This window comes from Nicotiana sylvestris, chromosome 1 (assembly GCF_000393655.2).
Source record: "Nicotiana sylvestris chromosome 1, ASM39365v2, whole genome shotgun sequence".
NCBI classification, from domain to species: domain Eukaryota; kingdom Viridiplantae; phylum Streptophyta; class Magnoliopsida; order Solanales; family Solanaceae; genus Nicotiana; species Nicotiana sylvestris.
This window is the reverse complement of record NC_091057.1, coordinates 115,579,901-115,595,644: the sequence shown is the minus strand read 5'-3', so window position 1 is coordinate 115,595,644 and position 15,744 is coordinate 115,579,901. Positions and strand designations below refer to the sequence as shown.

Below are 15,744 nucleotides of genomic sequence, written 5' to 3'. Positions count from 1 at the left end.
GTGAGTTGTGGAGGTAGTTGTTGGTAGCACCAATTAATTCCATAGATAGCGGCCTGCAGTTCACAAAGAATGTTAGTTGAGAATTGTACTGGTTTGGCAAAAGCCATAATCAAGTCCCTATTTCCCTTTCTAACAATCCCCCCTATTCATGTCTGCCCGCTAATGGCAACAAAGCTACCATCAGTGTTAATCTTTCATGTATTCTCTTGAAGCATTTCCCAGCACACCAGAACACTAGTTATCCTGGGTTTATAAGTTTCTGCTAAGTGATAAATATTTTGCCAGCTCTAGTTGTAGTCTACTCTGCTATAGCATTTAGGAATGTTAACCTGCACATTGAAGAAAACATGATTAGCAATCCTAAATACAGTAGTAGACTTGTTATTATATTTCTTTTTTACATCTCGCTTTCCAGAGTTCCCACATGGTGTAACAAAGGGTAATATTGAGTAATAATTTGTGAAGTGCATTCTTTGGTCTTGTTTGCCGCCAACAATCCAAGACCTCATTAACTGTAGTCCCTGTGTGTGTGATGCCCAGAGGGCCCGAAAGATGATTCCAAGCTTTGGAGTCCATGTAGCCAGTAGAGAAGACATGGTCCATAGTTTCAGGATATGCGTTTCTGCAGTATGTACAACTAGACGTTTTTTGAATGCCGAATTTGAGAATAATATCATCCATAGGTAACTTTTTCCTGAGAAGTTTCCACATTAAGAAGGAAACCTTGAAAGGAATATTCCCCCCCCCCAAATATGATCAGCCACAGGGTCCTTTGTTTGTCTTTGTCTTAACTTGTCAAAGGTTGAAAAGTATGAGAAATTGCATGTGTTCTCCAGAGACCAAATACCATTGTCCGCCTTTTCTTTGTCCCCAATTTCTATTTGTGCAATATCTTGAACAATCATGTTAGGAAGAAAAGTGCTGAGGTTGGGGATATCCCACTGATTGTCGAGAATATAGTCTTTAACCATGATACTCCCTGGTTTTCTGGAGAGTTGAAGCCTATGAGCAACTGGGTCTTGACTAGTCCAGTTGTCCCACCAAAAGGAAATGTTACTAGCATTTATTTCCCATTTAATGTACTGCTCCACGTGAGGTCTGATTTGAAGTAAGTTTCTCCATATATTGGAGTTATTTAAGCAATGACTTTAGCCATCATGTTGGTTCTTGGGCAATATTTAGCTTTGGTGAACTTAGACCATAGGTTGTCGATGGTTCTAAGTCTCCACCATCGTTTGCCTATGAAGGTATTGTATATATCTTTGAGTCTTTTGAAATCAAGGCCCCCTTCCTCAATAGGGTAGCACATTATGAGCACCAATGGTATTTACTCCTCCCCTCATTCATTCCCCAGAAAAAGTTGGAGAAGTACTTCTCTATCTGTAATAGGATGGATATAGGAGGTTCCATGGTTGCGAAGAGGTGTAGAGTCTGTGACTGGAGAATGTGCTTAATGATTAGAGCTTTGCCTCTGGCCGTTAGCCTCTTACTTTGCCAAGCACCTGCTTTTGACACCCCTATAGTAGCTAGATCGGTGAAAATATTGATTCTTTTCCTGCCTGTGTAGATAGGACAGCCCAGGTAGGTGAAAGAAAAGTTAGATTGCTCATAGCCGGTCCATTTCTTAATCCTTTTGTTAATCTTTGAATCAAGATCGTAGTGTGTGATGAAACAACTTTTCTCCTTGTTCACTTCCTGCCCAGAGGCATGTTGGTAGCTTTCAATCTTCTTCATTATTAACTTGATGGACTGTCTTCTGATGGAGTGGAATAGGACCACATCATTAGCATAGCATAGATGATTGATTTGTGGACCGTTCACATTCATGTTGAAACCTTTGAAATTGTTGTTGAAGTGGAGATGATTCAAAGACTTTGAAAGAGCCTCGGCAGCAAGAATGAAGAGGGCAGGGGAAAGAGGATCACCTTACTTTAGACCTTTAAAGGATCTAAAAAACCATGCATTGTTCCATTGACTATGATATAATACCATTTGTTTTAAATTAGCCTGTGAATGAGCTCAATAAAGTATTCCTTGAAACCAAGTTTTCTGGGAACTAATATGAGGAAGGTCCATGACATTTTGTTGTAGGCTTTAGACATGTTCAGTTTCATGACCACATTGCCACCCTCCTTCCCTCCCTTGATACCATGGACAATTTTCTGAGCCAGGAGAATATTTTCAGTGATGAGCTATCTTTCACAAACCCAGTTTGGTTTTTAGAAACAATACTAGTGAGAATAGGGGCTAATCTCGTGGCAATGATCTTGGAAAGAATTTTATTGGTGAAATTGCAAAGGCTTATAGGCCTTAGTTGGCTAAATCACTCGGGGCCTTCACCTTAGGAATGAGAACCAAGCAAGCATGTGTGTAGTATCTAGTGAGATTAGCTCCAGTGAAAAGTCCCTCACAAAAGCTATTAAATCAACTTTGATCACCTCCCAAGAAGATTGAAAAAAATGCCCATTGAAGCCATCGGGCCTAGCTGAGCTATTAGGATCCATAGAGAATATAGCCAATTTAATTTCTTCTTCAGAGGGACATTCCTGAAGCATTTCATTGTGCTGGTCACTAACTCTATCTTCCAAGTATCTGAGGATACTCATATCACTACTAACTTCAGGTTGAAGGAATAAGTTGTTGAAGTAATCAATGGCATCCTGAGCAATATTATTAGAATCAACCATCCAATTGCCCTCAGAGTCCTTAATTCTGAAAATTTGAGCTCTTCTACTCCTACCCTTAATAATATTGTAGAAGTATTTTGAATTGGTGTCGCCTTCCTCTACCTATTTCACCCTTGCTTTCTGCTTCAAAATGGAGTCCTGAGTCTTAAGCCACCTTATATAGTCCGTTTGAGCTTTGTGTAGAGCCATTATATTGAGTTTTGAGTCATCTGTTTCATATTCCTCCTCTTTAATATTAACAGTTTCCTCCATATGTTTGACTGTTTCAAAGACATCCCCAATTGTATCCCTAGACCACTTGTTAAGAGTATGAGCAAGGTTTTTGAGTTTGCTCGGAAGTCTCCACATCGTTTTTCCCTGAATATCCTCATCCCAGCACTTCTTCACAATATCATGGTACCCCTCATGATCAGACCAGAAATTTAAGCATCTGAAATACCTAATAAAATTCGTGTTGTCTGAAGTATTATGGAAGATAATCATGTTGTGATCCGATCCTGTTTTTGGGAGATGATCGACTCTAGAGTAAACTTATCAAACCACTCCTGGTTAGTGATGACCCTGTCAATCCTTTTGCTGATCCTTTTCCTTCTCTTTCTATTATTACACAATGTGAATGTGTTGCCAGTGAAGTTATTGTCGAATAAACCACAATCACCCATACACTTGATAAAATCAATACTCTTAGAGAGGATGTGAGGACGACCTCCCTTCTTTTCATCAGGAGATACAGTTACATGAAATCCCCTCCTACTGCCCAAGGACCGTCTATCAGAGTATGCATTATCCTAAGTTGCCTCCAGAGTCTTTTCCTTCTGCTAGCATTGGTCTTTGCGTAGACAACAGTAAACCAAAAGTAGTCTAAGTGACCAACTTGGTTAGCCTTGAATGTCATTTGTTGTTTGTGTTGAGATATGAAGGTGCAGTTGAGAGTGTGATTCCAAAAATACCAAATTTTGCTATTGTTATTTGTCATAGCATTGTCGAAACAAAGTCGTTCTCTAAATTCCTCAATCTGAGAAGGTGCTAGAAAAGGTTCTTGTAATGCGATGAAGTTAACTTTGTGGAGTCTGACAAGTTTCAATAGCCTGTCAAAAGCTCCTTTGGATCTCATACCCCTAATATTCCAAATGATGGCTTTAAACATTGGATTTAAGGGGTGGTGTATTTTTTTCTTGATGTTTAGTGTGTAGGAGACCTACTTGACTAATCTGCCCGGCTTGTCTTCCTTTTTTGTTTTTGTTTTTTAGCTTTGTTCCCCTTGGGGATAGGCCCTGTTTAGCAGTTATGTTGTCTAGCTCCTCTGAAATAGGATCTGGAGGTTCTGATAAAGCTGTAATTGCTCCAGCTTGCTTACCAATATCCTCCTCTTCAGAAGATACATCTTCTACATTGTCGACATCCACTAATGTTCCCTGTGTGTCTGAGGGGTTTATTTGTACCAGTTTGATAGGTCCAAGGTCCACGACCAGTTCACCACTCTTGACTTGTATCTCTTGAACTTCATCCGCTGTTTCAATTCTGTTCTAGTATTCTCAGCTCCTTGGTTGGAGTTGTTGCTAGAGCTAGCTCTGTTTGCCTTTTCATTTTGATTTTGAGTGTTAATTTGATCGTGATCTTCCTTTTAATTTTGATTTTGAGCAGGCTTCTCAGGAGTCCCTTCAATTCTTTTAATAACCTTGTCAATGTCATTATATATCCTCTTATTCTTTTTCTTGGGCTATAACCTATTCCTAACTTGAAGGCGCTTGTTAGTAGACTTTTTCTTTTTCTTCTTCTTTTTTGGTTCCTTGTTAGCGGCCTTGTCCTCCTGAACTTGGGCATAAGATTTAGGTATATCAAGTTGATGAGGACTGACTTTTTTTCCTTTGTCATTCTTTCGTGTAGGATCATCTTTCTTGTGAAGCTCTGCCAGCATCTTAGTGTCTATGCTATGATCACCCTTATGCCCTAATTGCCTTTTTTTGGAGGTGTGAGCATTGCTTTCTTGTGTCGTAGGTGCACTAGTACCCTCTTTGGTCTGATTCTTGTTGCCCAATTGAGCTGTAGATTTGTCTATCTTGTCTTCACGATTTATGATTTTGCCAACAGTTTTGTTATCATCCTCTTTTTGTTTAGGCTGTTGTTGATTATGATTCACTAACTTCTGTTGCTCGCATTCCTTCTCTTTTCCTTTATCCTTTTCCTTTTCAATAGCCCTGCATTAAACTATGGAGTGACCTAGCAGTTTACTGTGTTTCCATTACTTCGGAACCCCCTCATACTCAATCTTGTGAGTAAATCCCTTGAGAGGATTAGACTCTTCCTCCATTCTCACCCAAACAGAATTCAGAAATGGTTTGGTTAGGTCCACTTCCACTCTTACCTTAGCCATGCTCGGCCTGGTTCTGTAATCAGTTGTGATATCCATCGATAGGGGGATGCCCACCGGACCCAGAACTTGTTTCACATAGTGCCAAGTATGGAAATAAAATGGGAGGCTCAGCAATAGAACCCAGACCGGAACAATTGGAGAGTCCTCTTCTGGCTTAAAATTCGGCGACCATTTTGTAACCACATAACTAATCCATCGATTTCAATTGAGCACTTAAACCAGACAGTTTTGCAATCCTTTTCATTCTTAACATCAATAAAGACAGTGCGGAAATCGTATGCACCAATTTTGACGTCTCTTTTTAGGGAAACCTTTTCAACAAAAACAGCGAATTCTTTCAATGTTGGGGCGAGTTTTCAGAAACTTCCCTATGATTGTGAATTTGCATTTCTCCGCCATTATTCCGTAATATTCGTTAGCTTTGAAGATGACCACCGGCATACCGTTGTTGGTCGTAACCCTAGCTTTGACATTGGGGTCCCCTAGTCGAGCTTTGGAGCTAGGTTTAGCAGGGGTTACAATTGCGTTGGCATAGTCTAGTTTGGATGGAATTCCGAACGACGGGTTGGTCGCTCCAACTGGGGGAGTCAGATTCTCCATAGGATGTGCCGGTGTGATGCCTGTCGGCATCCCCATGCGGAGGTACGTGTGCACCACTCACCTCTAAAAGAGGTGAGAAGTTACTGATATAAGAGAAATAGCCGTTGGTACGGAGAGAATTTAGTGAGAGAATTTTTTTTGATATATCAGCGGCAAGTACAAGCATATCTTGGCTTAAATATTCTAAAGATAGATTTTAACCTATACATGTGTATCATCTGGTCACACTTTTGCCTGCCAAATCCATTTACTTTTAAAGCATAAGCTATTTGAACAAATACAAGAGTTTGAACGATCCAAGACCAACATAGGGTTGGATACAAATAAAATAGTTCCCACTGTGCAGCAATGAACAATGTCACAACTCTATTCAGGCAACTCATGAGTCTATAGATCACTTAAAATAACTTTATAAACAGATGGATTTTGATTAGTAGCGCCAACTTAATTATAGGTTTTAGACTTTACATTACATGAATACTAGTGTGTAAATATTAAGTTCTTTTTTTCCGATAATGTACATGTCTCGACCAATTCGCCTAAAACTCGATTATTTTATGAGTATATGATATCTCTCACTAGTACAAATATCGAATACTTTATCAAGGCTTATGCAGAAATTGTTTTTATCTGTATTCAAATTTTAATTCTAATATCCTATTCACCCATTCCGTTGTGACTAAAGCACAACCATAGGAGCCAGATAGAAGTGTTTACTTGAACATGACAAATTTAAGAGCCTCAAAAGCTAAGTTAGGCTTCTACAAAATATCGTTTTTTCCTTTTAGTTAGGAGTAGGCTGGTCCATGAATGGTTGGGGGGGGGGGAAGAAGGGGGATGGGAGAATTTTCTATGAAAAACGGAACTTCGAACTTAATAGTTTATGTTGGTTCATAAGTGGGCATCAAATGTTAAAGAAGCACATCGAATGAAGTCTTTCGACTGCTTATCCATTTATCTTTACATCTTAGGTGTTCATAAGCTCTTGCCTAATTTGTTATTGTTGCGATATTATGTGCAAGTCTCAATTATACTCGCCAAAAAAAGATCTTTGTCATAATGTGTTCATGAGTTTTCACTGATCAGATGCGCTGCAACAGGGTTGGGTATTGCATCCAGCTTCTCAAATGCTTACTGTGAAGAAGCAGGCAGTTATAACAGAACAACAACAACATACCTAGTATAATCCACATAATGGGGTCTGGCTAGGGTAGTGTGCATGCATACCTTACCCATACCTTTGTGGAGGTAGAGAAGCTGTTTCCAGTAGGCCTTCGGCTCAGGCAAGAATAGGTACTATAGTAATAACAATAAACAAGACGGGACAACACCAAAAAAACCATGTAAAAGCAGCATACACAACAAGATAGTAATTAAAAAATAAAAAGAAAATAGGTATTCAAATAATCCTACTACCAACCAAATACGGGAGTACGTACTAATACTACCGGTATGAATAAACTAGACTACCTAACCTACCATCCTAATCTTCGACCTCCACACATTTCTATCACGATTCATGTCCTCGGTCAGTTGTAGCTGCACCATGTCATGCCTAATCACCTCACCCCAAATCTTTTTTGGCATACCTCTACCTCTCATAAGGCCCTCCAATTTCAACCTCTCACACCTCATTTTTGAAGTGTCTGTGCTTTTCCTCCTCACATGTCCAAACCATCTAAATCGTGCTTCATGCATCTTGTCCTCAATAAGGGCGACACCAACCTTGTCCCGAATAACTTCATTATGAATCTTATCTTAATCTGGTGTGCCCCCACATCCATCTCATTATCCTTATCTCTGCAATCTTCATCTTCTGGACGTGAGAGCTGTTAACTGGACAACACTCAGTCCCATACAACATAGCCGGTCTGACTACCGCTCTATAAAATATATACCTTCTTGTCTCACAAAATACCGGAAGCAAGTGTCCATTTCATTTATCCCGCCCCAATATGATGTGTGACAACATTATCAATCTCCCCACCCCCCTGTATAATAGACCCAAGGTACATAAAACTCCCCCTCCTAGGTATGACTTGTGAACTCACCCTCACCTCCCCTTCCACTCCCTCAGTAGCACCACTAAACTTACACTCCAAGTATTTTGTCTTGGTTCTACTCAGCTTGAAATCTTTAGACTCTAGGGTCTGTCTCCACACCTTTAACTTTGTGTTAACACCGTCTCACATCTCGTCAATCAAAATAATACCGTCTACAAACAACATGCACCACGACATCTCCCATTGGATGTGGCGAGTTAGTACGTCCATCGCCAGGGCAAACCAAAAAAGGCTGAGACCGACCCCTGATGCAACCCCATCATGACCGAAAAATGGTCTGAGACCCCTCCCCTGTCCTCACACAGGTCTTTGCTCCCTCATACATGTCTTTAATCACCCTAATGTAGGCCACAGGTACCCCTCTAGCCTCTAAGCATCTCCACAGAACCTCCCTCGGTACTTTATCGTAAGCATTTTCTAAATCGATGAACATCATATGCAAGTCCCTCTTCCTCTCCCTATATTGTTCTATCAATCCCCTAACAAGGTCAATGACTTCCGTAGTCGAACGCTCTGGCATAAATCCAAACAGGTTCTCGAATATAGATACCCTTCTCCTCACCCTTAGCTCCACCACCCTCTCCCACACCTTCACAGTATGACTAAGCAGCTTAATACCCCGATAGTTATTGTAATTTTTGATATCACCCTTATTCTTGTACACAGGAACCATTGTGCTCCATCTTCACTCTCCGGACATCTTTTTCATCCTAAAAAGGATATTAAATAACCTAGTAAGCCACTACAAGCCCGCCCTAACCACACTTTTCTAAAACGCCATCGGAAATTCATCTGGCCCAGGCCGCTCTACCCCTGCTCATCTTACGCATAGCCCCTAACTTTAATTCATTCCTTTGTATCAGTATATACATTATCCAAAACATCCATCTTGATTCACTATGTTCCCTAACTGATATTCTACTCACTACCAATTGACAAGGCAAAACACAGCCTTATAGGCTTATACTATTGCATCAACATTCATTTTCTATTTACACTCGCTCCCAAAACGTTTTAGAAAAGACCATGGTCTGATTAAAGACTCGTGAACATCAAGCAAGATAGTAACCGGGATAAGCAACAACGTTATATACCACTTCAACTTTAGGTGATGCCCTCTGAAATTTGGCTATCTCTACAAGTAATTTGAGAGATTGATCTCCTACTACATCGAGGTCGATTACCATTCTCACCAGCAGGGGAGACTTGGCCAATAAAACCTTGATAAGTTGCATTTCACATTATGCTCCTGCTACACCATTAATCTTAACTGCCCTCAGATGATTATATGTCACATCTGAGAAGCTTGCAGGAATTTCATCAACAGCGCTTCCGAGCACAAGAGCAAGTAATTTTCCCATAAGATCAAAAGGCCTCTAAGAAAGATCATGGGAAACTCATCACTCTGAACTTGAAACTGAAGATTTAATGAGTATGAAAATAATAAAGTCACAACACACACATATAAAGAACAAACATCATTATGAACCTTAATTTCAGGTTCCTCTAAATTCGGGAGCTTCTAATCGAGCAAAGAACACATGAAAGTGTTGAGATTAGTAGTGGTAGTGGTGGTTAACTTTCTTTCTTTATTGTTAGGTAGTTAAGTTCTATTTGTTAGTTATAACTAACTTACATTAGAGTAGAGTTAGTGTGACTAGGTTTAGCATTAGCCTTAACTACAGTTGAGGAGTAGAGTTAGTTTTATTCTTTTATTCTATATATACATGAACAGCTACACTTGTCAGATTCAATTAAAGCATTACATTTCATTTCCTCCTCTTCTAGAATATTTCGTCAGATTCACTCTAGCACTCTTCCTCTCTAAAGCTAATAGAGAACTTCAACTCTGATACCATGATGAAATTAACTAACCATGCAATAGGAAGTTACAGTATTAAAGGAAAATAACACATAGGATATTGTTGATTTGCCTGTTGTTAAGGCTTTCATAGGGTGACAATAGATGTACAAAGTGAAATACAAAGCTAATGGGGAGGTGTAGAGATTTAAAGCTAGATTGGTAGCCAAAGTTTTCAGTCAAAAGGAGGGTTGGACTGCAAGGAAACATTTTTCCTAGTAGCCAAGATGGTCACTGGTAGATCAGTCACAGCAGTAGCAGCTTCTAAGCATTGGCACATTTACCAAATGGATGTGCACAATGCTTTTTTGCAAGGTGACATATTTGAAAAAGTGTATATGCAACTCCCACAAGGGTACAACATCAAGGAGGAGTCCAAGACCAAAGTGTGCAAGCTAAGGAAATCATTTTATGGTTTAAAGCAAGCCTGCAAACAATGGAACTTGAAATTGACAGAAGCTCTTAAAGATTTGGGATTTGTTCAAAGTCATTTTGATTACTCTTTGTTTACACAATAGAGAGGTTCAGCCTTGGTTGTAATTTTGGTCTATGTAGATGACTTCCTACTTACAGATAATGATTTTCAGCTAATTTAGTTTGCTAGAGACAACCTACAGAAGAAGTTCAAGATGAAAGATTTGGGGAAACTCAGATTCTTTTTGGGCATAGAATTTGTTCGCAGCAAGGCTGGCATTTTAATGAATCAGAGGAAATATGCCCTTGATTTGATTGCTAACCCTGGGCTAGGGGGAGCTAAGCCAGTATTTACCCCATTAGAGTGCAATCAAAGGCTGACCACGACAGATTTTGAAGAGGATATCTTGTGCACTAATGATGCCATAGGTGCAACTGTCAATGACTCTGTGTTACTTGATCCTGAATCTTAACAAAGGTTAGTGGGCAGGCTACTATATCTAACTATGACTAGGCCTGATATAGCTTATGTTGTTCAAGTTCTAAGTCAATTCATGCATAAACCAAAAAGGACTTATATGAATGCAGCTCTGAGGGTGATTAAGTATGTCAAAAATACACCAGGATTAGGCCTATTAATGTCTTCACATCAATCTGATAACTTGGTAGCCTTCTGTGACTCAGACTGGGCTTTTTGCCCTCAATCCAGGAAGTTTGTTACAGACTATCTAGTTAAGATTGGAAACTCATTAACATCATGGAAATCTAAGAAGCAAACCACAGTCTCCAGAAGCTCAGTTGAAGCAGAGTTCAGAAGTATGGCTTCTACAGTGGCATAGGTTTCATGGTTAGTAGGGTTATTCAAAGAGTTGGGAGTCCAAATTCAACTACACATTGCCTTACATTGTGATAGTAAAGCAGCCATTTAAATAGCTGCAAATCCTATTTTTTATGAGCGGACAAAATACATTGACATTGATTACCATTTCGTAAGGGAGAAACTGCAGCAGGGTCTTATTCAAACTCACCATATTACTACGAAAAAAATGGAATTAGCTACGAACGTCGTCGCTAATCTGTCACTAAAACGCTCGTAGCTAGCAGAATTTCTTGATAATCTGTTGCTAATCCGTCGCTAAATTAGATTAACGACAGATTTTTCTATTTAGATACAAAATTTGTCCGTCGCTAAAACCTAATTTTTAGTAGTGTATTAACACGAAGGCTCAATTGGCAGATATACTCACGAAAGGACTAGGAAAGGTCCAGCACTACTCTTTGCTTAGCAAGCTGGGGGTTGAAAACATGTTCTTACCCGTCAGCTTGAGGGGGAGTGTTGAGATTAATAGTGCTAGTTGTGGTTAACTTTCCTTCCTTACTGTTAGGTAGTTATGTTCCATTAGTTAGTTATAATTAACTTACATTAGAATAGAGTTAGTGTGACTAGAGTTAGCACTAGCCTTAACTGCAGTTGATGAGTAGAGTTAGTTTTATTCTCTTCTTCTATATATACATGTACAGCTACACTTGTTAGATTGAATGGAAGCATTACATTTCATTTCATCCTCTTCTAGAATATTTCGTCAGATTCACTCTAGCACTCTTCCTCTCTAAAGCTAACAGAGAACTTCAGCTCCACATCCATGGCCGAGCTCTATGGTTAGCTGATTTCATCAAAAAACTCGACTCGTTCTTCCAGGCAAATTTTAGATAGGTAAAGATATTTAAGGCAGTTGAGTGCAGAGGGAAGCCTTGTTGGTACTTCACCTGGTCTTGTAATCATAAACTACGAAAAAATGTCAAAAAAGGGATGTGTTAAAGCCGAAAAGATGGTACATCTATGAACACACATTAAAATGAAGTCGTGATTACCCGGAAACTACTGTAATTCCAGTGGAGATGCTCTAGTACAGGAATGGACTTAAAAAAATTGACAAGATCATTTTTTCCTGCTTTTACAAATGGTGTAGACTCATGTGAAACTTTTGCAAGAAGCGGGACACGTTTTAGATGTAAAAAATGTATATTGCCTGTGAAGTCAAATGATCTCAGCTTGGGAGCGTTAATCTCAATGTGGTTTGCATTATCTACGTATTCCAGCACCAAATGCTCAAGCAACTGGCAACGGGAGATAAAATGTCCAAGAAATTCAGAATAAATTGTGACTTGACTTAGCTCTAAACTAAGGGTGTGTTTGGTAAAACGGAAAATATTTTTCGTGGAAAATATTTTTCAAGAAAATGTTTTCTTGGAAAACAAGTAGTAATCTTACTCATTTTTCGGTGTTAGGTATGCAAATTAAGGAAAATAACTTTTTAAGAATATTCATAAATAATTTAGATACAATAAATATGAAACTATAAACTTTCGAACAATAACCTTTCGAACCTACAAATTTGATAAACTTTTGAACCACTAAACTTTCGAACCCGTAAAATCTATAATTTTTAAATTCGCAAACTTCCAAACACATAAACCTCAGAACTCATATCTTTGGAACTCGTGAAAAATGAAAAAACCCAGAACTGATAATATATAAAAAAATATTTTTTTTCGAGGGAGGGAGGGAGGGGTTGAGCGTTGGGATGGCACAAAAAAACAGAAACAAAAACTTAAAAATACAAAAAAAAATGTATAAAAAAAATTGCAGGGGGGGGAGGGAGGTGGGTGGGTAGTTCAAAAAAACGAAAAAAATAGAAAATAATAATAATAATTTTTTAATTTTTTTGCGGGGGTGGGTGGTGGTTGGAGTAGGTGAGTGGCGCAGAAAAACGATAAAAACAGAAAATTAAAGTTGGAGGGGGTTGGGATTAGATGTGAGGGTAGGTGGAGTTTTTGAAAAATATTTTCCTAACTTTTTCTAGGGAAGTTATTTTCCTCCAATTTCAGGAAAATGTGATATCTAGGAAAATATTTTCCAAACTATAACAGTGAAAAATGGGATAACATATGATTTCCATCGTACCAAACACACCTTAAGTAACCTATCAAATATCTTAAAGATTGGTGGGGTACGTACTAAACATCTATGGAGAGCCACATGTAGGGGTGCTTATCGGCGAATAATTACGCTTAACGATTTGGCTTATCGGTAATCGGATTATAAATATAGTAATCTGCTAGCCATCCAATAAGATAACGGGCGGATTGATATCAGATTAACGATTATCGGGCGGTTATCGCCAAACCAAATAAAATTATTTGGAACAATCAATACCAAACGGCCAAATGCACAGTTCAAACTGTCTCCGTTAGTTTTTGAACAATAAATATCATTAGCATTATTATCCACAAAACAATTAGAAAACCCCACTTACACACAAACTTCAAACTCTAATTGTAAGTGAAGTAATGAAACAAACCCCCGCTTAAGTAAAATGTCCCAGAGAGGAATTCAATTCATGTCCACTCATAATTCATGAGAAGCTAGAGATGACTCCATTAGTTACAGACAGTTCTATTATTTTATGTACACCTACTTATGCAACAATATAGTAACAAGTTTATATACATAGGGGGAAAAGTGTAAAATAAAAATTCTTAACGGGTTAACGGTTTACCCGAGTAATACGTCCCCAAACTGTTAAGCCATTAATTATAAAATCTCAATCCATTCACCATCCAATACCCCGATAATCTAATACCAATAAACCAATAAACCATCGACTCGATTCGCTTAACGTTTCAGTTCGATTTTGAACGATCCTAGTCACATGCCTTAACTGCAATTTGTGTAGTTTATCTATCGGGAATTGAAGAACAAGATGATGAATACCATTCCGAGAGAGGAAATATATCAAGTTGTCAATCTTAGGGCAGTTGATAAGATCAACGATGGAGAGGATAAACTTAGAAATATGTCCTACATGAAGGGTCAAAAGTTGATAGATAATGGCAGTAATTTTAATAGTAGGGAGTATTAAGTAATTTGTTGTTTCCCAAAGCGTTTGATCAAGTTTCAGATGTGGATGTCTGCACCATTTATATTTTCAATTCCTCGATAAGATACTTGTCCTTACAGCATCTCATAAAGGCAAGCGCAAAAGAATGTCATCGATTACATTCTCAGGAAGATTGGCAAGTACATTGGGAGGTAAACTTTGCTTTTTGCCATTAGGGGGCATCGTATTTGTAAGAACAGCCAGTAGAATATGCAGAATAAAAAAACAAGAACACGAAAGGTAAAGAATCTCCAAACTGTCTAGACAGAGCTATTCACATTGTTAAATTAACATGCCACAGCTGTAAAAATAAATTGGAGTTGTTAGAAATCACTGATTTGTATTGTTAATGGAAATCACTGATTTGTTTCCTCTTAATATATGGACTTAATTACAAAGAATTTGTATTCAAACGGGGAACTAACTAAACAGAAACGAGGATCACATTGCTTTTGCGGCTAAAAAGCTTATCAGCACAAATCAACAGCCACAAGAAAAAGAGAAAAAGTCCAATATTTGGCCGGATGCGACATCAAATTAGTAGTTTCCTTACCTTTTTATTTTTATTCTATGTATTAATAGCTTCAGTACTAAAACTTGCATAGCCTAATGAAACGAAAGAGTTCACTAGATACCACTTTAATACTTCCTTCAACACCTAAATATTGTTCTTTCTTTTTACAACTTAAAGTTTTTACTTATTACCAAAAGTGGGGGCTTCCTATGAAGTTGTAGCTATTGTTAGATCTTTTAACGATGAATAAAATAGTAGTAAGAAAGAGAGGATAACAGAATAGAATTAAACAGAGTAGTAGCGTTATATAGTGATAATAGTAACGACAATGCAAGTCGATAATGACAGTAATAAAAGCAAATAAAATGAGGCATAAATTTAATGCCGGTCGGGAGGTTCCATCAAATTCAGTAGTTTTTGCTCCAACAAAATATTTGCGTTATGAAAGTAATTAGTTACGTACAAATATTAAATTCAAAAACTAGTAATTAGCACTTGAAATCATCATTCTAAGATTCTAAACCCATAAAGTTTAAATCTATCTCCGCCTCGAGTAACCTGTGTCCACAAGCGGAAAGAAATAATTTTACTATACCAACAAGAATGCCAATGAAAGTACAAATTAGAAATACTACTCTAATCAACCAGAAATATCCTGAAAGAATAACCTTACAGGACACTCTAAAAAAGGATTCACACAAGTATTCCCCAATCGCACTCTCTCACAAAATACTCTTAATTAATAAAGGAAGAGAAAAAGATACATGAGATGAATTCTCAAATCTTGCTGGCGCATTTCTGACGTGAGAAGTGCTGCCCTTTTATAGGGAAATTTCACAAGTTTCATTGGCCACCAAAACAGATTACCAAAACAAGACATGTTACTAAAACTGGTCATATGACCAAAAAAATTATCAAAGCAAGGCCACATATCAATTTAAATGCCATAAGTGAGTAGCTGCATGAATATTAGAATTTTGTTTGGTGTTTAAAAAGTTCTGTTTGAATATTACATATAAGTAACAATGAAGAATTTTTCTCTCTTAGTTTTGCTTGGATTTAAGTAAATTATAAGAAAACAAATAACGAAATTGAAATCAAATAAGAGTCGGGCAAATTAGGTTATCATGCATTGGTTCGTTTATTTTCACTCCGTTCATTTCAGTTTAGTTCATGCGGATCATTAACTCATCCATTTATTAATTCAATTCATTTTGACATTCAGCTCAACTTGCCCATTAAATAAGCTGGAGCAGGAGGAGTACTTAGAGATCAGATGGTTCTTTGGTT

At 38.1% G+C, this 15,744-nt stretch overlaps 1 protein-coding gene across 1 annotated transcript; it reads left to right on the top strand.

The window, feature by feature from the left end:
- The first annotated feature begins 10,505 nt into the window (after positions 1–10,505).
- On the top strand, positions 10,506–10,838 carry LOC138873612 (uncharacterized mitochondrial protein AtMg00810-like). Its single transcript, XM_070152085.1, has one exon. The coding sequence runs from the start codon at positions 10,506–10,508 to the stop codon at positions 10,836–10,838; it is 333 nt and encodes a 110-aa protein (XP_070008186.1).
- The last annotated feature ends 4,906 nt before the right edge of the window (positions 10,839–15,744 follow it).